This window comes from Martes martes (assembly GCF_963455335.1).
Source record: "Martes martes genome assembly, chromosome: 4".
In the NCBI taxonomy this organism is placed as follows: domain Eukaryota; kingdom Metazoa; phylum Chordata; class Mammalia; order Carnivora; family Mustelidae; genus Martes; species Martes martes.
This window is the reverse complement of record NC_137891.1, coordinates 142,088,490-142,113,364: the sequence shown is the minus strand read 5'-3', so window position 1 is coordinate 142,113,364 and position 24,875 is coordinate 142,088,490. Positions and strand designations below refer to the sequence as shown.

The 24,875-nt window shown below is 42.5% G+C and overlaps 1 protein-coding gene across 8 annotated transcripts in view; it reads left to right on the top strand.

Moving 5' to 3' along the window:
• The window catches only part of NFIA (nuclear factor I A), a gene marked incomplete at its 3' end in the record, with an annotated part of 358,370 nt that extends 336,243 nt beyond the window's left edge, over positions 1 to 22,127 (top strand). For all 8 annotated transcript variants that reach the window (XM_080801176.1, XM_080801173.1, XM_080801175.1 and 5 more), the window contains one exon: positions 20,650 to 22,127. In XM_080801176.1, the coding sequence (XP_080657302.1) occupies positions 20,650 to 20,726 (77 nt within the window). The remainder of the gene's footprint in view (positions 1 to 20,649) is intronic.
• Positions 22,128 to 24,875: the final 2,748 nt, after the last annotated feature.

Genomic DNA, 24,875 nt, shown 5'->3' with positions numbered 1-24,875 from the left:
GTTGCAAAATGGCTGTTGCAGCTCCAGACATCATGCCCATATTCTACTCCATTGTTCCTCTTACATCGGGGAAACAAAGGCCCTGCCATACTACTCCCCTGCTTCTTGCTAGCAAATTTCTCTTTAGTCTCACTGACTAAAACTGGATTACATTGAATTTTTAGCTGCAAAAAATGCTGGGAAAGCTAGCACAGAACCATCTGGATGGGCTAAAATCATGATTTATTACCCTGGGGTGGTTTTGTTGTCCTCCCTAAACAAAACTGCCCCAAGAAAGTAGGGGCCATAGGTCGTGGGTAAACTGATAGCAGTATTTGCCATATCCCTCCTTCGCACTCTCTGATAGGTTTCATGTGCTCCTTTTGCTGCACTTGACTCACTTCATCCCTCGATGCCTGCCTTCTTACAGTGCCTTTCCTCTACATTCAGTGCTCCCTGTGTGTCTAAGAAACATGTATACCATGCATGCACATGCACGTGTGAGTGTGAGTGCATGCATGTGTAGTGATCACACGCTAGGTGTGATCATTTCAGCCCTCCGTCCGAGTCCAGGATCCAGGCAGACATACTGGAGTTTTGTGCCGACCAGCTCCCATGGGCTGGGTCAACTTTCTCCCGGTAAACTGAACTCTGAAAAGACTGAGTTGGAGGACATGTCCCTTTGTAATTGCAAGGGAACCCAGTGGAACAGTGCCCTCCGCGTGCCCTCCCGGGTGCTTATCAAACAGTCAGCAATGGGTTCTGGGTTTCTCTTTTATGACTTGGAACCAGATGCTTCCTTTGCAAAAGAAAAGAGCCTGGTTTTGCTGAGCTTGAGTCAACAGAGTTCAGAGAACAGGAAAATGAGTTGATTGGCCCCGCTCCGTGAACTGTGAGGAGAGAGGCAGTACAGGTGGCCAACTGTCCCCCTTTCCACAAAGCCCCTGCCTGGGAAACTCCCCTGCCTGAGGAATTCACTTTCCAGAATGTTCCTGCACTCTAAAAAATAACCATTCACGTTAGGAGGGGGTTCCTTTGGGGCACAGGCTTTCCCAGGCTTTCTCATGAGCCTAAGACCTTGAAGGTCCCACGGACAGAGTTTCAAGGCCAGGACCTATTGTCTAAAGTGAGATTTTCAAAGCTCTCACGTGAGTTCTCAGTGACTCTTCCTGCCCACTTTTCTCACACCCACTTGTTTACCTTCCTGTTTGTTTATTGAGGACGGAGGCACATTCTTTTATCAGGGGCCTCTCTTTTTGAGATATAGCCACTCAATGGAGCCTATTCATTGAGTTACATTCCGTAGCTCACGCCTCCCCAAAATATTTGCATGAGAATTTTTCCTTAGGCTTCACATTGCTTCTTTTACAGCAGAGATGAAATAACTTAGCACTTCTAATTAGCTTTCCACTTTCCAAATGCTTTACACATTAACTAATGAATCACAGGAGCTTGTGATAAGCTGGATCCCTGTGTTGAGGCTGGGACACTGGGTTAGGACAGGCTGTCCTGGCCTGTGTTCCTGGCCCTCCTGCCTCCCTCCCACACTCTGAATGTGTTGGGATTATGGAGCTGCAGCCCAGACTTGAACTTGAAGGGCAACCTCAGACCCCCTCTGTGCTGCCTTAATAATGTGGAAAGCGTTCAATGCTCCCTTCCAAAAGGCAGGATATGCTGAGTGTCTCCTGTTGCCCTGAGTAGTTTGGGGAAACTTAAGGCCAGTTCTCATGGCACACAGCCTCTGCCCCTCTCAAGTACGATCCCCCTTCCACAGATCCCTGGCCATTTTGTGTGCATATGGGGAAGGCATTGCATGGGGGGGGTGCTGTGCATAGAAGGACAATATGATAGAAAATTCTAGGAAAGGAACTGACCGTAGTAGGGACCTGTGCATCTTGGTAGGCTATAAGCAGCACTAGACTAGGAATCAAAATATTTGGATACCTAGCTTATCTCCCCCACTCATCAGCTATGTGACTGATCGTTGAGACAGGATTAAAAAAAAAAAAACAAACAAACAGAATTTACTGAGCACCTACTATATTCTTGGAACCACACTGGGCTGCAAGAGGGGAGTGTGTGTGTGTGTATCCAGTCCCTGCTATACCTTGCTCAGACTTCTGGGAAAAATGTAAACAAAGTGTAGTAAGATGTGATAAATGAAACAATTGAAGTATGCCTAATCTATAAGGAGTACAGAGAGTAGGTCATTAAGTCTGGAGAGAAGCAGGGGACTCGTGGAAGACATTCTAGAGTAGAATGACACATGAGCTGGTTGCAAAGGAGACAGACCTACCTGGTGGGTACGACATTCCACTCCAGGCAAGAGAAGAGCACATGCAGAAGAGCAGCAGTGTGTGTTTGAAGAACTTTACTCTGTTTGGTATATCTGTTAATGTAAACGGCGGAGGATGTTGAATAATGAGACTTGGAAGTTAGGGTCTAGTCATGAATAAATACATGACTTTAGACAATGGTGAGGCAATTGACTTGATTCTGCGGAAGGTGGGAAGCAGATGAAGGACGTGGTGGAATCTCTCTATGCAAAGAAACTTTAAACGTGCTTGCATCGTTTAAATCTGTAGGTACCGTAGGTACAGGATTTTACAGACAGTAGTAGTTTGGAGACCCATGATTGTGAGGTACCCTCCTCTTCTGGGCAGTGTAATAGAGTAGAGAAGACATCAGCCTTGGAGCCAGACAGACTTGATTTTGATTTATCTCTGTATGTGACTGATGTCAACTGAATCGTCTTGTTCCCCCTTTCTTCCCACCACCACCCCCCTCCTGCCAAAGTTCATATTCAGAAACCCTGGCCCCCACTGCAATGGTATTTGAAGACGGGGACTTTGGGAGATAGGATTAGGTGAGGGCAGCACCTCACAGCGGGATTAGCGCCTGCATCAGAAGACACACCAGAGAATTCGGTCTTGCCATGTGAGGATTCAGTGAGAAGGCAGCCATCTGCAAGCCAGGAAGAGTACCCTCAGGTACAATCAGGTACAGATCTGCTGGGACCTTGATATTGGACTTCCCAGCCTCCGGGACTGTGAGAAAATCAGTATTTTCGGATATTTATCTGTTGTTTAAGGCACCTAGTTTAGGATGTTTTGTTATGGCAGTTGGAGACAAGTACAGTGATCTTGGGGGTAGTTTTTAGCCTTTCTGAACCTCAGATGTCATATTTATAAAATTATAAGTCAATTCATGGATTCCACTTAGAGCTTTAGGAAGATTCAATACAGCCAGATTAGAAAGCCCCGGGCCCCCTTCCGTGGTGCACGGAGAGCTGGTGTGTGCTGCTGCTTTGTTCACCCCTTAGAATTGAACTTCTGTAAAGCACCAGAGGTCAGGCGGGAAGCATCTCATTCATCTTTTGGACCAGGGACCTGTGATTGCCAGCAGAAACCCAGAAATGTTAATATGGTGAAAACCCCAGAGGTAATCTGGTCATTTTCCCCCTAAGCTGAGTCCCTTCCCCCGCACCCCACCATCCTCCCACGTCCGTTTTCCATAAGTTGTGCCATTAATTCTCTCATTAGCTAGTGGAATGATATTTATTTATTAAGAACATACTTAGCATACTCCCAAGGAGCAAGTTAAAGCTCAGCTAACAGCTGCAGTTTCTGGTTGGGAAGCAAAATACGCTGAGGAATGCATACGGAGAGTTTGTATGGATGTTATAATTTCATATTAAAAAACTATTAAACTTTATGCTGGATGAGGGAGAGAAGAAAAAAAAATCTCTGTGCAAAAACAAGTTATGAACCTAGGAGCACAGTTTCTGAATGTTTATTTTGTCAGATACACAGCTGACATGATTAGTTCTAATGGGGTGGTGATCCTCATTGAATTGCAGATCGGTTTGAGTGACTGAAATACCGCAGGGACCTCAATAAGTGGTGCATACAGTATTACTTAGGCTGCATCCTTTAGCCAAGTTGAAGGTGTCTTTTCCTCTGTCCCTTCTCAATACGCACACATGCACGCACGCACGCACGCATGTGCACGTGCTCAGGCACACAAGCACACCAGGGATGCGATCATCTCTTCCAGAAACTCCATGTAGAGCGTTAATTACCTATCCAGAGCAATGCTGGCTTGCCCTTGCTGATTTCTCCCCGTTGCCCTCGGCCACCCAAGTGCACCCTGACCCCCACTCCCCCCTCCACTGCATATAATGGCATATCAGATCAGTCTGCTTTGCTGCTGCATCAAGACCCAGATCAATTTATTGACTCTGTCAGAGAGGCTGGTACAGTAATTGTTACAAGAGAAGAATGGAAAGTGAGAACGCATCCACATGAAAAATAAAAATGTTTTGTTCCTTCCTTTCCCCTTTTCCTTTTTCCTTTTTTATTTTATATTTATTTATTTACTTATGTATTGCCTCATAGATCTTTATGGGTTTACACAGCAGAGAGCACTTTACTTAAGTTAATCAGCCCCTTCTAAATTATTAATTGTGACAGGGTGCTACATGACAGGAAGAGTGTTATGGAAGGCATTGATCTCCCTCAGATGGGGTGGACCTGAGCAGGTTTTGGTATTCCGTACCTTCGCTCACTGCTTTGGGGTCCCATCAACTCGCATTTCCCTGATTGACAACACAGAACGCCTCCCATCAATACGATTGATTTTGTGAAAAAGGACAGGGAACGTTTTTCAGCTGGAGATAGATGAATTATGGTGATGGCAAGAGAGAACATTTCAGAAATCTTTCGGTTTAGAAATCTAAGTTGAGAACGAAGGTCCTATTATCATCCCAAACACACACCTAATTTTTACCCTTGGAAAAATAACAGTATTAGAGGAAACTTACTACAAGTGAAAAATAGACTTAGTTGAGGCCAGCCATGAACCTAAGGATATAATAGCTATTTTTTAAAAGCTATCTGCTCATTTTTTTGTGGGAAATTTTTGGTTAAGTGCATATCTTTGAAAGACATTTCATTAAAGTTCAACTTTCATGGCTTATACCTGTAGACCCTAACATAAATCCTATGTGAATGGACAAAAGTGAGTGGGTGTCATTTGTGACCTGGAAATAAAAGGTCAACCATTGGATTTATAGCTTTTTTAGTGAAAAGAACATAAAGATTCCTGCCAACTGGAGTCAATCCATATTTTAATGTTTCCTAGTTAAGATTATAAAATCAAGGGATTAGGATCATGCTGTTCAGTGAAGGTCAAAAATTAAATGTGGTGGGCTAAGTGTCATTCCCATGGGGCAGAAGTTAATATTTCAGAAACCATTTCTACCACTGGCAGTCGAGAAATGAATTGTCTGTGGTCATTAACCAAGGTAAGGGGAATCCCACTATCATTACTACCATTTAATGATGATTATTACACTAATCAACTATATTGTTAAATTACTCTGCTGTTCTCCTGTAATGTCCCCGAACAGTGATAGTGGATTGATTGCTATCAAATAATTCTCATATGCAATTGGGAAGATGGAAGATCATGTATGAAGGCTTCCTTGTGGGAAAAGAAGTTGTGGCTATCTTATGAATATAAGAGCGGTAACATAGAATCTTAGGTCGCATATAACATTCTTCTAAGACCAAGACTCTGTGACACTACAGACCTGTTCTTATATATGATTCACCAGTACAAAAGTGTTTAAATACAAAAAATGAAATGCATTTCCTTTCATCGTGTTTTTTTCCTATTTCTCTCTCTCTCTCTTTTTTTTTTTTCGTACCTGCTGCCACCCCCTCTGCCTTTTTTTTTTTTTTTCATTTAGGAAAAAAAATTCATTTGCCACATCTTTTCTTCCTCAAATTTTTGGAACTCTGGATTCCATCTCCTTTGGATTTTTATTAAGGGAGAAGAAAGGTTATTTGAATGTCTTTACAGGATGATTCAGACACATATCCCTCATACCATTTTCAAAAATCCATTTTAAGATGCCAGAATTTTTTGAAGTTATAGAAATACAGAATATTGAAGCTGGTAATTTCCTTAAAGATTATCTACTCTAGATGCCATCATTTTCCTGATACACCTTTAAGTGCATTCTGAAATAAAGTGTGCATGGTTCTGATAAAACAGCACCTCCAAATGAGAGACCCAAAGCCCAGGGAAGGTGGAATGACTTCCAAGAGCACATGGATAAACAGAGGCAAAGCTTAACTGAAACACGAGGTATCTGACACCAGAAAGGCAAGGGACCGGTGGTTTCCTAGGTACCTTAGGAAATGGATGCATGGTTTCTATTTTACAAAGGTGTTTTATAAAAGCCTAATATCCATTAGACTGGCCCAAGTGCATTGGAATCCTCAGGAACAAAAGCACGTAATTCAAAAGTCTACCTCAGGGGATTTCTCTTCGGAGACTGCCCTGTATGTGTGTGTGTGTGTGTTTTGTGTGGATGTGGGTGTGGGCCAGTCGATGTTCTGGGGAGCTTTTGCTTGCACAGTTTTCTAACTTTTGCCCTTCACAGTGTAGACAAAGGTTAAAATTCCCATCCACTTTCACAGGCAAACCCTTTAAAGTGCTTCTACAGGAGGCAGAGAGCAGGGAGGACCTTTGATTTAAAGTTCAACATTTACATTTGTAATTTTGACTAATTTCTGTGCTCGCATTAATTAAATTGAAATTGTTTAATTAGAATAAAACTAAAATTGATCATTAGGATTAATTTAACCTGATAGGCTTTGTGTGCCTTTCTAGACAAATATTATGAAATATAGTGATAATGAAGCAGTGAGAGGTATAATTTCACATCTTATAATGATTGTAATATCTGCCAGTTGTTCTCCCTGGTATCTGGATAGCTCTGAATGTTGCTATTTGTTACATCATTACCATCCAGCTAGGGCCATGCTGTATCTCACAGTTGGCCTTTTCCCAAATATTTTTTCCTGTCAAGGTCTAAAGATGGACCAAGTTCTCTTCACCCCCACCCTCCTAAAAACATCATTCTTCCCCTTTCCCCCACCCCCACCATCTTCCAGGAAGGCTGCTTGCTCTCTTGGCTCTTCCCCTGGGCCTTGCATCACAGTGACCTTTGTAAACTAAGAACTGCTGCTTGATACTCCTTATGGAATTCGCTAATGCTCCTCAGCCGTGGGGTCAGTGCTGTCAAATCTGGACTGCCCCTTTGCACTCCTTTCTGGCTGCTCTGTTGGAATAAGAACCAGGCACAAATTAAGCTGCGTGGTAAAATGAGGGATTGACGCCCTGAGTAACGAACTCGAAGGGAGTGGAAGAGAGAAGGCAGATTCTCCAAGTGTCCAATCGGCTTCTAGGAAATCGCTTGTCCTCTTCAGCCCCTGCCTTCCATGGAGCCTTGTCAAGCAAGCATGTGTCCACATTTGGTGCTCTCTGCCTCTTAAAGAAAATCATAGAAGAATAAGGCTACTGTTTTACCAAAGGATTCAGCCTCAGATTAGAAACATGAGGCCTGCATCTCTCTCCCAACACACTAACCAATGTACAACCTTTGTACTGTAAGGTCGACTGTGAAATTATTTCATCTTCAAAACAATTAAGATACACATTGGTACATTAAATCCCCAGGAAACTCTGCAGACCGTCTTGAGTTTCACATTCCTCCCAGTCACCATTTTGCCAGAGGAACTTACCAAAAGAAAGTATTTTTTTTTATTTGTTTCCTAAGAGCCTTGAACAGCAGAATCCAAAGGGCAGTGGAGAATGAGTCAAAATTAGATGTTTATGAAAATGAAAAAAGAAAAAAAAACACCTAGGCATAAGAACATGCTTCTCAGTAATCTGCGGTTGACTTGACCAATGAGGTGAGCAGAGACTCTCTCATATGCAGATTCTCATCTTTGAGATGAGAATTCACATTGGCCAATCATTCCTGGCCAAAGGCTGAGGAACTCTTAGGGTTCCCTAAGAGCCCAGGTTCTCCTCCATCACCGTTAGAAAACCACCACCCGAAAAGAGACTCCTTTTACGATCTCTTTCTTCAGAATATCATCTGAAGATTCCACTTTCTATTCATGTCCTTATCCAGTAGAAGAAACTTCTTATTTTCACAGCAAAGAGTTTTAGTTGAAAGCGTATTCACATTTAATTTGTTTCTAGAAAATCCTTGATGTTTCTAAGCATTTGAGCTAACCTAAGGTCAGGGGATTGAGAAAAAAAGTATATGATGAGCATACACACGCTGTTACTGTATTGATTCAAGAGACAGGACTGCCCCTCATTGTACTAGGCCAAGAAGAGCGGTGACCTGGCCTAGAAAGATGCGGTTTCTGTCTTCCCCATGTCAGAAAAGAATACCATGAAACAAGCCTCAGTTCTGCATAGTCTCGTTAAGACAGAAAACACTTCCATATGTTATTTCAACCATGCTACCACCATGCTAGGAAGGTGGTCTTCATCCCTCCTTAACTGAGACACAGATTCATCGTGGACTCTGTCCATCCACCCTGGGCCAGGCAGAGTCTTGTCTAACCCAATAGCGGTGCTTACTGTCTCTGGAACTACTTGCCTCATCACTTGCCTCTGCAGGGAGGCAGCCACCGAAGCGGGGAAGGCCACAACCCGAGGTGATGCTGGATGTGCTCGCCTATCAGGAGAGAAGCATCCCAGGGTGAAGAGATGCTGGAAAGTAGCTCTCAGGCCCTGCATCACTGGTGTATTACTCCTCTACCTACTTTCTCGCTAGATAAACTCAAATTTCAGAGAGAAACTGAGGGGCAGAGTCCATGATACTGTTTCTCTGGTTTTCTTTCCATTTCTGTCCATGAAGATCATAGCCATTTTCTCTTGCTTAGCCTTAACCTTAGTGAGTCACGGAGAGAGTCAGCTCTCTCCAGATTGGTTCCCTATAATAGCATTTAGAATCCCTACTTTAACTCTTCCTGGTGCCCAACCCAAAATAGCTATTTCTTCCTCTCCAGTGTACTTTGTCCGGAAAATCCCCAAGTTCTTTCTGGCCGAAAAAAATCCCTTAGGTTTTTTCATAAATGCAATATGGGATCCCTTTTTTTTTTTTTTTTTTTTTGGTGGGAGCAGGACCTTTATTTTCATAATACTCTTTATCTGCATTTTCAAGGCAGGAAAAACAGCTTGGGAAGCCGTAGTTTTTATATCTGAAGAGATTAAATACGTACCAACCATTTTCACAAAATGCTGAAAATGATTGCAGAGAAATTCAAAGTCATGGCTGTGAAATTCTAGAACATACTTCTAGAATCTGTTACTCACTTTTCAACTGGAATGTTAACTTGAAAGCCCGATAGGGAAAATTAAGAAGATACAGTTGGCCCCTGCCTTGTCTTTCTTTCTCTTTCTTTGACTTTATAGCAGATCTGAGGAAACTTTGAATACTAACTGAAGCTTGTGTGCCCAGCCTCGGAGTCTGAAATGCCTGAGAAAGTGGTGTAGATTCCAACTGTAAAACATTCCTTCACCAAGCCTTGGAAACTCACACACTGAGGCGGGCAGAGCTCAGAGGGAACACATGTAAATGAGGCTCAGTTATAAACTCCTGAGGAGTGTCTTATTTAGTTTAAACCTGAACTTGAACTCGTAAACGTGTTCCTGAAGAACAACGCCGAAAGGCTGATGGAGTACAACAGGAAGCAATATTTTAGCTCAGAAAATTCACTCCTTGAAGAGAAAGAAAAATCTTCAGGTATTTTTTTTTTTTTAACTCAACACCTTTAAGATAGCACAAGGTGGTAGAGCGGCAAGATTTCTGTGATTACAGACTCCAGTGAAAGTTAACAGGTGTCATTTGAACTTAGCACCATTCTTGCAAAATGAACGCTAGGATCTCCCATCCCTATGGTGATTTAACAAGTGAAAAGGATATTTAAAGAGTCAATGAACGTATAACAGTCCAATGTGTAATTGGTTTCATTAAAATATAATAAAACGATAGCGGAATGCGTAACTGTTCCAGATTAGCACGGTATGTGTGTGTGAGTTCTGAGTTTGTTCCAAAATGTCAGTTACTAGGGAAGCCGTACCTGGTAGGATTTATCTGACAACAAAGAAGGTGATTTTGTTACCATACTTGATTTTATAAAACACATTCTTAAATCTGTCTTCAGTAATCTTTGCTTGGGAGATCTCTACCATCTCTAAAGGCATGACTGGAAAGGTAAAAATGAATTAATTAAATTTTCTGTGTTAGAATGATATTACCTCTCTCTAAGAAGCATAGATTCCTGACAGGGAAACCAAATAGCTCTGCCGGTCCTATGTATGATGTATATGTCCAAACCATTGATAAGATCCTTCCTACAGAGTGCTAGTGTTATAGGATCATTGCCTTTGTTCAATTCTCCACCCCGACCCCAGAAGAAGCTTCCCGCTCACCTCCCCTAGAAATATTCAGGAAGAATCGAATCGTTTGTAGTAATGAATATTGCTTAGTTGTAAATTTAATCTACAAATTTAGAAGGAAATAAATCTGAACATAAAAAGCATTTGCTGTTTCAGCATTAAAAAAAAAAAAAGTACTGTCATTTGAAACTGCCAACTCCCCCATGTGGGTTTATTTTGCAAGTCACGTCTTAACAAAGACAAGTTGTGTTGCCATAAAACCCTAAATCCTACCACATTTTCAGAAGGAGGAGGAGAGCATTGTTCACTGATCCCTGGTTTGTGCTTTTAGGGATGTCACATGGAGCTTGGCCTAGGCTTGGGGAAATCATTCCATTTCTATCCAGGGTAGGGAGACCTTGACCCCACCCCAAGCCATCAAGATGACAGCAACGCCTTGCCTCCCATGACCATGCTGCTTACCCTCCTGGCAGGTATTTCAAAGTCATTTAGACCAGTATTTGAAAGTTTTGTGTTTTGTGTTTGTTATCTCCTCCCGCCAATGCCGTGATGACTGGTATACCCAGTCCTGCCTTGCGGATAAGTCAAGTCAGACCCACAAAGACACAGAGAGTAGAATATGAACAGTCTTACCCCAGTAGCCCATCCACGCTGTGAACAAGGAAAAGATGACTCCTGGAACTAGTGAAATGGAAAAGCAGGTGTTGCCAGAAAGTAAAGAAGTTTAGGAATGGGATCTTTGTAAGCAGAATCAGAGTGGCCTCCTGGGATGCCTCTCCCAGGGCAGCCAGTGCCTGAGCTGGGACTCCCAATTCATAATCCCATGCTGAGGTGCACCTCACTATTGTCTCTTTTCTCATGGGTTTTGAGAACTGAGATGCTACAGCCTCCTCCACCTTCTGCCCCAATTCTGCCTCTAAGCCTCATTTCTTTGGCTCTTCAGCTTACTAAGAAGCCCTCCATTCCAGCTGCTGGGGGGTGGGGGGTGCTTGTGGCTGTGGCTGAGTGTGGTCTGTGCTTCCTTTCTTAATCCGGTGAATGCAGGAGGAAGGGCTGTTGGTTCTGTGGCCTTTGGGAGAGGAGGGGTCTGCTCTAAATCCTGGGGGGGGGGGGTGGAGAGGGGGCTCAAACCCAGGTGGAGAGGGAGAGAAAGAAACTGGCTAGAGGGGAAGGGGAGCTGGCAGGAAACGGGGCTTGAAAAGGACAGGAGGAAGGAACCCGGACTGTGACCAGAGGGTGAATAAAGGGGACAGAAGCAAAGACCTGTGCTCTGGGCTGTGCCAATCGGCGCCAGCTGCGGTAGAAAGGTCCAAAGGTGGCAGATGCCATCCGGTGCCTAAAGGGCTCTTTGGCTGAAAAGGTTAGTTTGGGAATTCATTTCTGGCAAACTACCAGATCCTCCGTCATTGTATTGCAGAACGTCTCTGGGAGACTTTTTGTAATAACTGGACTTTTCGCTTTAATGTTCTTTTTTTGCACTTTCCAGGCTTTCTCTACCTGTACAATCCAAACACTACATCTACATGATAGATGTGCTGTGAACCTGAGTGGTGTTTGGGAAGGGCTTCTTAGCTCCGGGGGGAAGAGTAGGAGCCGGAGAGAAGCAATGGGTGGAATGATTATTACAATGTGGCCACGCTCTGCTGAGCTCTGACCTCCACTCCCACGCCTCTCTTTTTAAACAAGAAAGGTTACCTCCCTGGGCCACCATTGGGCCAGCCCCAAGTGTGACTGTCTGCACTTGTTAGACAACAGGCATTTAATTACGGTTGGAATCTGATGTGCAGAAAACATACATTTTTTTTTTCATTTCATAGCTCCCTAGGAAATCATTCTCCTCCGTTCCTACTGTACTCAACTCTCCCCACCACCAAAAAAAAAAAAGGAAAGAAAGAAAGAAAAAAGAAAGACCCGAGGAAAGATTATCTTAATACTGAAATCAAAAATTACAAAAGGGTAGCCTGCCTTCTTTAGTTTTGCCCCTGGGGCAGACATTAGCCAATAATAAAGACGGTATTGTATCTTCAGACCAGAGCCAGCTTTTTAATGGCTAACTTCCCACGTGCAAAAAGGGTCTGTCCCATTTTGGGGCATTAAAAATAACAGCATTTAATGAATCTGTAACTCAAATCTTTCATCTTTTTTCCCTGCGCCATAAAAGGGGTGGCCTGATGCCTTCCTCCGATATTTGGTTTGGACTTCGTGGAATCAAAAAGAATAAAAAGGAACAAATAATAAACAGCAGGCCCCTCGGCTGAAAATCAAGCTCGAAGCACCATTGTCACCGCATTTCCGCTAGAGCAGAGCCGTCCAGCGCACGGTCCAGGCTCCACCCGGAAAATCCGGCAGTGCCATCCTAGCCAAACAGATAGGAACTCTGGACAATTTCATTGGGGCTGTTGTCCCCTTAATCTCCACGCTGCACCTCAGATCTCAAGCAGCTTCCGTGGCGCGGGCTCACTTTAATGGATAGAATCTATTTTTCATGAAAAAGCAGGAAATAAGCTGTCTCTTTCATAAAAAGATTTACAAAATGTAATCATTGTTGAAATATTCCCTTTGAACTGCCGTGTCCACGGGGGTCTCCGGCTCCCAGAGTCGTGCTTCATTAGAACCCCGTCACAAGCGGCTCCAGAAGGGCAGGTACGCTGGTGGTGCCCGGCTTTGATGTCTTGAATGAATGAAAGAAAAGCACAATAAAAAAGAGCTGTTGATCAAGCATAAAATACTCTTTAAGCTGACAGAATAGCAGCGTTAACACACCCTAAGCTGCTTTTAGTTTTTCCCTTTTTTCCTCACATTTTCCTGTGCTTTGTGTACAGTGGGGGTTTGTATTTTATAAGAAGTCTCTGATCTATGTAGTATGCCGTTCGCTAACAAAAACCAAAATAGGATTGTTTCTGTCCCACTTGGTTGCCTGACGACTACCCCCCCCCCACTCCCTGCCTCCCCTCTCCCCCCCTCCCCCGCTCACCCCCAACTTCCAAGGCATGCAGTTTAGCCTTGCAAGGCAAGGGCCCAAATGCCTTTCATAAACTTGAGCCAATTCCTTTTGTGTGGTTGGTTTCGCTGCTCTGATTTTAATACCGCAATTAAAGACAGATTTTTATTTTCTCAAGAACTTTCTCTTGCAACTGGGGGAATGGAACTGACGCAGCTGCTACTTTTAACTAAGAAATTATATCATTAAGTAAGAGAGAGCCGCCTTGTTGAGCGATGGCTTTCCAAGGGAACCAGTCCTCCTGGGGTCTCACGTGGACCGTAGGACCCGTACACATGTTAGAGTTAGAGAGTCCATTTACCTGGGCCTTCTGGTTTTCTGTGCTTGCCTCTACCCGGGCATTAGCTCCTCTAAGCTCCATAAAAACTGATCAAGTTTTTAATCTCCATTTCATGGAGCCTCATACTAAGACTCGGGAGTGCTAACTAACTTGCCTAAGATGACTTAACTAGTGCAGAATGCTGTGTACTGGTTAAACGATGGGATTCTGCTAACTCGGCCTCTGGGGCCCGAGCTCCACCAGGATGCACATAGCCCTCTTAGAAGTCTGCAGAGCGAACTTGAGCGGGCCAGAGTTTCGTGAGGTAAAAGGTTACTCAGATGAAAATGTAAAGGGAGACCAAAAAAGAAAAAAAAGAGAAAAATGTATTTGATGGGGAGGCAGACACTAGGGCAAGTCAGAAGATGGTGAAAGATTCAGACTTTGGAACTACAGTAGGAATAATTGGATTGTGTGTGTACGCTCAAGGTTTGGAGGTGCTGGATGGCTTATTGGGTAAAAAGATTAGTGTTTTCCCATCTTGAGGTTTGAACCAAATGGAGGTCTTGGCCGGGAGCAGCCCGGTCACTCTCCAGGGAGCGGTGGTTTGGACAAATCCTCTGTGCTTGTAGTAAATAGGCAGCCGTCCATGTTACAAAACTATTGCACGTGCTACTGATGCAGTTGGCCACAGTTGGCCCCACTGCAGCAGCTCTTCCATCAGAACTGCCTGGGGCAGCTCGTGGAGACCTGTGTGTGTCTCTCAAGAAAGTGTCTGTCATGGCGGGGGAGGGGGGGTGGCCACATGGCATGAACGTGGATGTAGCACAGCTATGCTAGAAGTCATTCATCTAAATATCCTATTGGGGTAACTGACACCAGGCTTCAAGAAACTCAGAGACAGCCCCTCCCTCCCTCCCTCCCTCCCTTCCTCCCTTCCTTCCCTCCTTCAACTGTATTTAGTAGGTACCTACTCTGCCCCAGCCACTGGGCAAGACACTGGGGATGCCACATTCAACAAGATACCCATTTTCTTGGGGAAAACACAGGTTAATTACAGTTCAGAGACTGTGACAGAGGTAAACCCCAGGACAAAAGGCCTGGAGAAAGACCCCTTGGAAGAAGGGATGCTAACCTGAGAACACAAGAACTAGCAAGTGTTAGCAAAGCCAAGGAGAATGGGATCGCCCGTGCCAAGGCCCAGCAGGGAGAAAGCATTTGGCTTTGGGGGATCTGGAAGAAGTTTAACACAGCACAAGTGTTGAGTACAAGCAGTGAAAAGATAAGGCCACAAAGGTAAGTGGGGCCAATCATGGCCCATTAATGTTTTAATAGTTTCCTGTACAATAAACAAGTCTTGGTTTAGCATTATTGAAAACAGGCTTTCTTTAATTAGCAAAATCAGACAAGAAAAATGATGGCAGAGATCAAAGCCCGTGGCTGGCAATACCAGTAACTGACACCTGTGGATAGCGGCCCACCTTTCTCAGAAGAAACCGGTGTATAAGAACCTGTTCTCCTCTCCTGTCGTGCAGAGCAGTCCTCATGGCAGTCCTCTAGGGGCCCGAGGACAAAGACCTGCTTACTTCAAGTCACACAACTAGTTAAGGGAAAAAGCAGGACTTGGTCCTGGGTCCCTTGGACATTAGATGCTCAGCCTCATCAGTCAGTATTAGGTCAATAAAGGTTGATCCTACTGTGAGGACAACAGGGTACCTGGTATCTTGAAAGGTATAGAAGGCTGCAGTTCAGTGCCATCTTTCTGCCCAATGGCTCCTTAAGGGCAGGACCTGTCTGTCGTGCCCATTCTATCCCCAGGGCCTAGCATACATAGCACTGAGCACACATTAGGCCCCTGGTGCTTGTAGAATGAGTGAAGAAATGCTCCAGAATGGTGTCTACTGCTGTGAGAAACCTGGAAGGCCTGTCCATTTCTGTTGTATTGAAAGGGCGCGGGGGAGCTACCAAGCTTTGGGCTGATTTGCCAAGGGCAACTCATTTGGGCTCAAGAGTGGGCTTTAGCTCATCCAAACAAGAGCGGGAATCCAAAAACAATGAACTGGAAGAGTGCGACCCAGTAGAGACCGCGTCTCCTCAAGAGAAGAGTCAAAATGGCGGCCACAGCTCACGCAGTCCTGGTGTATAGCGTCCTCTTCAGGGCTGATGAAGAGTTGGGCCTGCTGGGGCAGTGGGGACAGAGGCCTCCCAGTATCTGCACGTCTCTGTTTCATGTGTGCGAATGTCCTTAAATAACCCACCTTGCCTGGAGAAGAAAGCGAAGCGTCACACCCAGTTCTGGATTCCACATTAACAGCCTCCTTCCGCAGTGTTCAACTTTGCCCTTGAGGCCTTTTGTTTAACTTTTTAATCTGAAAAACAGATACTGCTGCGTCTCAGTCTGTACCACCCTCCCCATCCCCACCCCCTGCACCCTCTCTTTTTTTTTTTGTTAAAGTAAAATATAGCTATCTCAAACAGACTTGCATTTCCTTTTGTTGTTCAAATATACATCCTGCCCTCTTAGTGAGAGGAGTATATAAAAGACCCTTTAAAAAAAAAAAAAAAAGTTGTTATTCACAGTAGAACATTTGTTGTTGATGAAGGAGTCCCGTCTTCGTCGTCAACCATGTCTTGGGCCCACCTCATGACCAAATTTTGGAAAAGTTTCCTAATTGTTTTCTGTGGGGCATTAGAAAGGAAAGAGCCTGGCACTGTCAGAGGTGCCTGCTGCCATCCCAGCCTTCCTGTTTAGGATGCAGCCTGATGGATATTGTTTATGGTTCCTAAAACCTGACTACTGTGAGGATTCCAGAATCCCAGCAGAAGGGGATTCGAACTTTCATGGAGCTGTAAATTAAGGGGCGGGAAGTGTGATAAAACTCCTTAGAGAACGGTGCAAAAAAAAATTTCGCGCTGCAATGGTTAAATGAAATTTTATAAGCACATTCAGTGTGGAGCTGTTTTGCATTACATGAGTTGAATACCTTAGAGACGCCACATCTGCAGGCACTTTATTAAATCCTTAGTCAGCACTTTCCAACCTGATGAGATTACTTCTTCATTTGACTGGAGAAAAGGAAAGCTGAGCTCTGGTCCTGGACTGCAGGTTTCTTTTGATGTTTCACCTTGAACACTGAGAGAGGACAATTACCACCTCCCCACTCCGCTCCCCCCAGCACATCCCAAACTGTAGAAACTGTGAATGTAACAGAGTAATTTTACTGAACTGGAGCCTCTGTGGGAGTGTGGATTTATGGATCTCCGAAACAAGGATAGCTGGAAGTCTCTGAGGGAAAAAATAGATCAAAGCTCTGTGTTTACTTCCTTAATGTAAATGTATCAAGATAACATCGTCCTATATTGTATTGTAATATTGGAACTCTCTGCAGATAAGGGACAGAGATTCCTTTGTAGTCCATCTGGATACAGTAGGTTAGATTAAGGGGTTTATAAAATATGAAGGCAGAAACCATATGAAATGTAAGCTTGTGTCAGTAAATGTCTGAAGACAATTTTTTGACTCTCCATAAATGAATTTTGTTTAGTATGGCACCATTTTCCCGGTAATTTGCTACTCAACCCCAACAATTTAACAACCTCAGGAGTATTTTTATATTTCTCTTGTATGACCCAAGGAAAAAAAAATGTTCAGAGTCATTCTTCAAGTGACGTTTTGAAACTAGCACTGCTTGCTTAATAGATTTTCTAAGAAAACATCACAAGAGAAAAGTGGGCTTTAAACATCACAAGAGAAAAGTGGGCTTTCCCAAACACTGTCTTGTCCATTTGATGTTACTAGTACTTCATGTAAGTTTCTAGAAATCGAGAGGCATATTACATGTGTAACTCTCGCATTCATCATAAAGAAATTAGGAGCATCTTCAGCTACACACTGATTGTGAGAAGATAATGCAGTGAAATGGATGAGTTTTTGATTATTATTATTCTGACTGTTTATCTGCCATCTCAGCAAATAAATGATTTCATCAAAGAAACCACATCCCCCCACCTCCAAAAAACCGCAAAAAACAAAAAACAAATTCCTTGTATGGTTTCCCCTAACCGATTGATTTCCCATTCTGGGGAAAGCCTTGGTCAAGTAGCTGGGTTAATTGTCATGAAGATTAGTGTGATGTTGAAATAAGTACTAATGGTCAAATTACAGGAGTGAAAAAGTTTAAGAATAGGTTTTGGTTTGGGCCTGAAAGGGTTAATTAAGTTTTTTTCACGGGTTATTAAAGACCCCCAACCCATGCCTTCAGGAGTCATATTGACACCACACCACAGGGCAACTCGCTTCTCTATTGACATGTTGCTGGTCAGAGCACAATAGCCTTCTGTGTCTGAAAATCATTGCTAAAATCATCTCAAGGAAAAAAAAAGTTTGAAAGCTCTAACGGTAGACAAAAGCCCAAGAGCTGCAGTGCGCAGCTCAAAAACCCGGAGTCAGCAACTTCTATTGATTAAAAACTAACCTTTAAAGTAACTCTGAGAGTGTGTGGTTAGCATTTAAATTTAAACATGTCATGAGTTGATTTGTGTTACTGAATACCAACTCAGAAGGAGTAACATTCACATCGCATTTTTTTTCTAATTCCCTTAAGCAGCTAAAGTATTTCATGAAATGTCAATAGGGCAAAAAGAAAAGGGGGGGGGGGCGCAATGCTAGGCCTTGTAGTTTTCTTTCCCATGCAAATACTCACCCCCCCCCCCAAAGAAAAGTGTGGAGAGTGAAACACAATAATTAGTCCTTTGTCTAACTTTCCCAAGTGCCAGAGAAAGACAGATTAATTAAATATACAACAGTGTTGGTTTTTGGAGTGGGGGTCTTGCTTGCTGTGTAGGTCATAAATTAGGCAGAATAAATACTTCAATGTGTTTGCAGTGGGCCTGCTACGTCAGAGCCACTGGAAGGTTGGTGGGAGGAGAGCGGAGGGTTTCTTGCTAATGATAGTCACGTCTGGGTCTGTCTGGTTGCTCTTAGCAACCAGACATGATGTAACACCAGGATGAACTTGAACTTGGGGGACTTGAAAAGAGAACAATAGACCAGAGCAATCAATAAAGCCTATTTCAGTGAAGGATTACAGAGCTGCTCTGGGGTAACCTTGTCGGCAAGGCACACACTGAATAGTAAGATGTGTGAAGAAACTTTTTTTTTTTTTTTTTTTTTTTGCTTTGCTTTTTAAGAGAAGTGCAGAGCCACTGCAGATTTTTGTAGTGCGCTGAGGTTGTGTCCAGAAACTGTGGTATGGAAAACTGCTCCCCCTGCCGTCTCCCTGGGTCCCCGGTGTTTGCTTCAAGAGCTACTATGCAGCGTCAGATTGAAGAAGGCTGGAATTTCACAACTGACTTAGAAAGTGTGAGAACAGAAATCCTGTAAGCATTATTCTCCGCACCCAAACTTGGAGACTGTTTTGTGAGTGAGAGACCGCGGCTGAGGCGCGCCTGGATCCCTCAGCTGTGAGGAGAGAGAGGCCTCCTGGAAATACAGTTCGGGCCTTGCCTCCCCTCTCCTCTCTTTCCCGTCTTCTTCCTTTTGTCCAGTTAGATTTAGGCCGTGTGTCTTTGCCAGGATGATTTCCTTTCGGGACACAAGAGGCTTTATTGTGTTCCCCAGAGCATGTGGTCAAAGAAGAACATCTAAAAGTACACAGGATGAGTAGTTTTTCGGGTTAGGCTTGGGTTTTTCAAGTCCTCTGGAAATCAAAGGTAGCTTGTGTGACCAGGAAATTTCATACCTGGTAGGTATCCACGTAGCTATCATTTTGCCATTCACCCCTGGGATCAGAGGCCATCCTTTAGCTAATTGAATTTCTTAGGCACCGATGAGCCTTCGTCTGACTGAATCCACTGGAAGGTGCCCCTTTCTGACACTGCCAACTCAGAGATTTCAGAAACATTCACTTTTGCTGGAAGTTGACGATTTTTCTGTGAATGATGATGAATGTGGTGAATTTGGCAGGATATCTCTAGGGAAAAGTTGGTGAAAGCCAAACACTTCCCCGTTTCACTTGAGAAACCGACTCTGAGATTAGACCATAAGTGGTCACTTTGTTTAGCTAACAGAGAAAGCAGTGCTGGCCCATAAAGTGATGTATCACCAGACTGTTGTCCAAAGCCAATCCCTAAGGATTTTTGAAAGGAAAAGGAGACTCGTAACTGGGCCCAGCAGGCATATGGAAGGCTCTCAGTAAGCACTAAATGAGCAAAAGCAAGAATAAGGACTATGCAATGGCCTCATTTTTGTCCTTTGGACATCATGGCAGCCAGTAGGGTGAAATCTTAATCCCATTGGATTCTTCTATGTCATTTGTGAAAAATTATCTTACAAATATTGAACCGAAAGGAGCATTTTACCTCATGAAATCCACTTCAGGCACACATAAAGGAAACTGGGTATCAAAGAGGTGCTGTGACTTGCTCAAGTCACCCAGGACTCTGCGTGCAGCACTTTTTCATACTTCACCTCCACTTATTTTTATATCACGGTTGATCATCTGCGCCCGTTCAAAGAATGTCACAACACTGTCTTCAGTGCCTCCGTCTCATGGAAAAGGAGATGTGAAAATCCTCCAAGTAGACATTGATCAGCACAGGAAGCCTCTTTGCTCACCCTTTGTCCATTCATTCAACACTTCTTTGTGGAGAACCTTCTACTCAAACCTGTCCAGAGTCCGTCCTTGTTCTATCTTCTTTCCTCAACTGGGAAGATACTGCAAATAATGGGTGTATGCCTGAAGAAGTTTCACTAAACTTCTCAGGCACTGTGCTAGACACTGAGGACTCAGTGACAGGATGATCAAGCTTCTCACCCTCCTACAGCTGCCCCGCCCGACTGCGAAACCCATATGCGTATTTCAAGTAGACGTAAATACTTCATTTCTGAGACACTCAGAATGTTGGCAAATCCGAATGAAGGCACTGAGCTTCAACTCCGGAGGATTAAGATCAGCTTCAGTGACTCAGGATTTACTACTGTCTATCACTCCTCTCTTCCAGTCCCAGAAAACCCTCTCCCCTCCCCCACTTCATTCCTAATATAGATCCCAATTTCACAGTTGGAAGAGTGACTTCTAAAATATGTCACTTTCCAAATTGTACCCCTAATCGCTCTTTTCCTTTTGTCTTCCAGTCCTGGTACCTGGGATAAAAGTCGCAGCGTCCCACCATCCACCAGACAGACCACCTGACCCCTTCTCAACACTGTAACATGGACGCGTCCTCAACCCAGCGCGGTTACAACTTCACTGTCAGTGGAAGGGGAGAATCAAATCAACTTGTACATGGAAACAGCGAGCATTATGGTCAAACAGCAAAGGCCATAACCTTTTGGGATTTTTTTTTTAAAATACTTTAGGGACTGTTGTAATTTTCTCATATGGTGCTGGAAATGGTTGGGCTTTGTAACATTTGGAGTGTTTTCCGTGGTAGCGTGAGCATTAGGTGACGTGGCTAGTGGAGGTCTACCCTTGCTCACTGACTTCCCGTTGTAACACACTTTCCTTACGGAGCCTGGCTGTTTCACAGTATTTCATGAATTTACCCACACAGGTGTGAGCCTCCTTGAGTCATCAGGAGGCACATGGAGAACTAAATCTTTTGTAGTAGCTGAGATCTGCAATATATAACTTATGGGACAGTCAAAGGGCAATGTTTTTCTGTAACATATTGGAAAAAGAAAATGCAGTTATGTTCCTTTTTTATTTTTTCTTTTAGTTTGGTTTGGTTCAGCAGTCAGCAGTTAAATATATAACATGGCCCACAAGGACAGTGAATCCACTCACGTTGCAGAACAATTCCGAAATGACAAACTACTACTACTACTATTCAGTTTTTTAAAAGTTGTGAAATGCTGCACTTACATTTAAAAAAAAAAAAAACATTTTTTTCAACAATTTCAACAATGACACACAAATTCACATGGAAATGGGGAAGATGGTCTGTTTTGACAGAAACTGACAGGAATCAATCAAAACAATCGAATTTTGAAATGAGTAAAGTGCAATTTCATTGGATAGCTAAATATCTTTGTAAGATAGAGATTGTTGAAAATTCTATTTTTGTTTTTCAAGTCCTTCCACCCCGGGACTCTAAATTATCGGGGTAAAAAACAGCCTTGCAAGAAAAAGGGGAGCTATTTTTGCTTTTTATGTTTTTTATTGTTAAACTTGTATCCCTTTAAAAACTGAAGGAAAATTTAAAAAAAAAACAAAAAAACAAATCTAATGGTGCTTTTACCACGATATGTTAACTACATTAAATGCTAATTAATTATTTTCTGTTATCAAAGCACATAACTAAAATGAAATCATGGTATCTGTTAATTTTATAAGCTAGAAGTCACTATAATGGATTATGCCAATTCTGAAAATTTTTACATGTATCCAGCAACATAGGATTTATCAGTTATCAGACACTTCATTGTACCAGAGATTGTCCAGAACTTTTCAAGACCTTTGCGCCCCTGAACTGGGCTATGGGGAAAAAAAATAACAATAATAATAATAAACCAATACTGACACAAATGCTGGTGGGTGCCCATTCAGATCAAGGGTACCTGTTAGGGAAAAAAAAAAAAGTTTGCACCCCCAAATGTCCTGTAGCTTATGTAAAAAAAAAAAAAAAAAAATACACACACACACACACACAAAAAAAAAAAAAACAAACAAAAAAAATAACAAAAAAAAGTGCAAGTGATTTTTCTACCAGACAGCGAAGCACCCCTTTGCTTCCCATGCAACTTCAAGAAGGTTTCCTATACTATACATATATATACGTTCTGGTTGGCAAGCCCTGCTGATCAGAGAAAGTCTCTGCATGTTCTAGTGTTAGTAACTAATTTTTATATAGTTAATGTAGGATAAAGTAGAGTGCATTAAGACACAATATTGTAATCCCTACTCTAGGCACTTGCCTTTAAACTATGTTTTTCAGCCCTTCAGAAGGGTTCTACTACTGTCCTATACAATCAAGTAACTGAAATTCTTGGGAAGACACTTTGCTCCTCATCTTTCCCCCCGAAACAATGTTGTTTTGTTTTGTTTTTTTTCCTTAATTTGCACGAAAACAAAAATTCCATATCAATGTGCCTTGCCCTGGATAGCGATTATTTGTGGAATTGTTGCACATGCTCCTCTATTGAAAGGGGTTTTTCCCTAGTCAAGCATTTGGAGACACTTTTTGTAAATGTGACTTTTATGTCAGCCATCGTCAGTTTCAACATCTAGAACTAAATAGAGAGTTAGTTGTTCCGCAGATAGGAGTAGTCTTTATTGTCCTCTGTGGTCAGTGGCAGTGCTATTCTGAGATCTGTAGATGGCTTAGAATATCAGTATTTTGGATGTTGCTGCATTTTACAATTTATTTGGAGTCTTCCTTTATTCCCCCCCCCAGATATATGAAAATATGCAATACCTGCTTATATCGTGTAGAAAAGCTTAGCGATTATTAATTTTTCTTTTATTTTTTTTATTTGACCAAAGTCGGTGCTGCACTTGACGCAGTGTGTTTTAGGTGTTTGTCTTTGTACTTTTTTTGTGATTTTTGAATGCACGTGCGCAGGAAGGGCTCCTCTTAGAGAAGCAGTCAAACTGTGAAGCACTAAGCTGACCCTGCTTCAAGCAATTTTGTTTTTACAACTGTTCCTTTCACAAGCAAGCCTTAAAAAAAAAAAGACAACTTCCTTTTTCTTCAGCTCCCACACCCCATTTTTCTTAGCAGACTGCAGTCAATCCACATTCAATAAAAAGTATATAATGCCCATTTTTATATGCACGTTTTTAAACTTCCAAGTTCTGAAAATTGTTTACTGGTTATCTCTATTTAAGGAAAAAAAAATAAAATAAAACATTTTGGATTTTCATATGTGTCTGATAAGTGGTTGAATAGTCGTTTGGCGCTGTTGTATGGTGTGATTGTCAGTATATGGTGTCACTTCCTATAGCCAGCCAGCATACTTTGCCTTCCCCTATAGCACTTAGCTGGGCATTACTTTATTATGACATATGTGCACTAAAAAAAAGAAAAAGTAAAAAAAACAAAAACAAAAAAAAACACAAAAAAAATAGCAGCTTTCAGTGCTTCACAGTGAAGGGAAAAAAGCCTAGACAAACATTTTGTCAGAACCTTGCGATAAGCCAAGGTATTACCAGTAAATTGGTTGTATATACAATAAAATTGCACCCTTTTTTTAAAACAAAACAAACTAAGCAATAGTTTGGGCAGTTTTAGTTGTTTTTAGTGAGCATGTTGTAGTCATGACTGCAAAGAGAGAGAATAAACTGCCCACTCAGAAGATATGTAATTTGTATTGTTGTATAGTTTTATTGATTACACTGATTTATTCTACCCTATTTTATAATGCAGGACTTTTGTAATGTTGTTTAAATGAGGAAAAATTTCTGTCAAATTAGCCTAGTGAAATTTCTGATTGTCCATTATAAAGGCAGCGTTCATAGAATTGCTTTTCTTTCTTTCCCGCCCCTCCCCCTTTTGGGAACTGGATTTAAGTTTAAAACTTTCCTGTTTCCTTTTTTTTTTGTAAGTATTTAAATACAGTTATTTTTTTTTCTCTCAATGGTATAGCATATTCCTATGCTTGAGAAGTATAGGTCTACTGAAAAACCATTGTAAATGGACGTTACAGGTATGCTGTATTTTTGAAGGTATTTTGTTGTATTAAGTTTGATGAAGCTAAAATTAGGGAACTCTGAACAGATTTGCAGGAAAAAAAAATGTTTTAAAGGCTTTAAAACATTAAGGAAGCAGTCTAGGGTGATAACGAACAGGGGTCAAGTATTAAATACACTAAGTTACATTTTTGTTCATGTTTCATTGTCCAGAAAGCAGCAGGAAACTGTAGTTCAGTTGTGATCAAGCAGGAAAAAAGAAACAACAACAATCCGAGTGTTTACCTTTTTAGATGAAAGCCAAGCGAAGATGTTTGAGGAAGACTTTGCTACCTGGGGTGTGTAGACTGACAGGCTGAGGGCTGGCCAATTAAAGGCCCTGCCCTTGATTCTGAGACACATTGGAATTTTTTCTCTCCCATCAAATGGCATTAACAATATTGACAAAGAGAAGTCCCTCAACTCACTCTCTGTGGTTTTTCTTTGGGAACTGAAGTCAGAGGCACAAACACTAAATCTGATCATTTTTCCATATGCTTTTTTTTTCTGACCCATCCCCCTGCCACTAAAACGCTCCTTTTCTGATCATTCATGGGCAGAGGCCCCTCTCTTTCCATCCCAGAGCCTGTTACTTTCCTCTGAGGTTCGAGCGAACTTTTCTAGAAGTTTCTCCACACCCTGGCATGGCAGTTATTGGTGTCAGCCCCTCCCCACCCCACCCCGCAGTCAG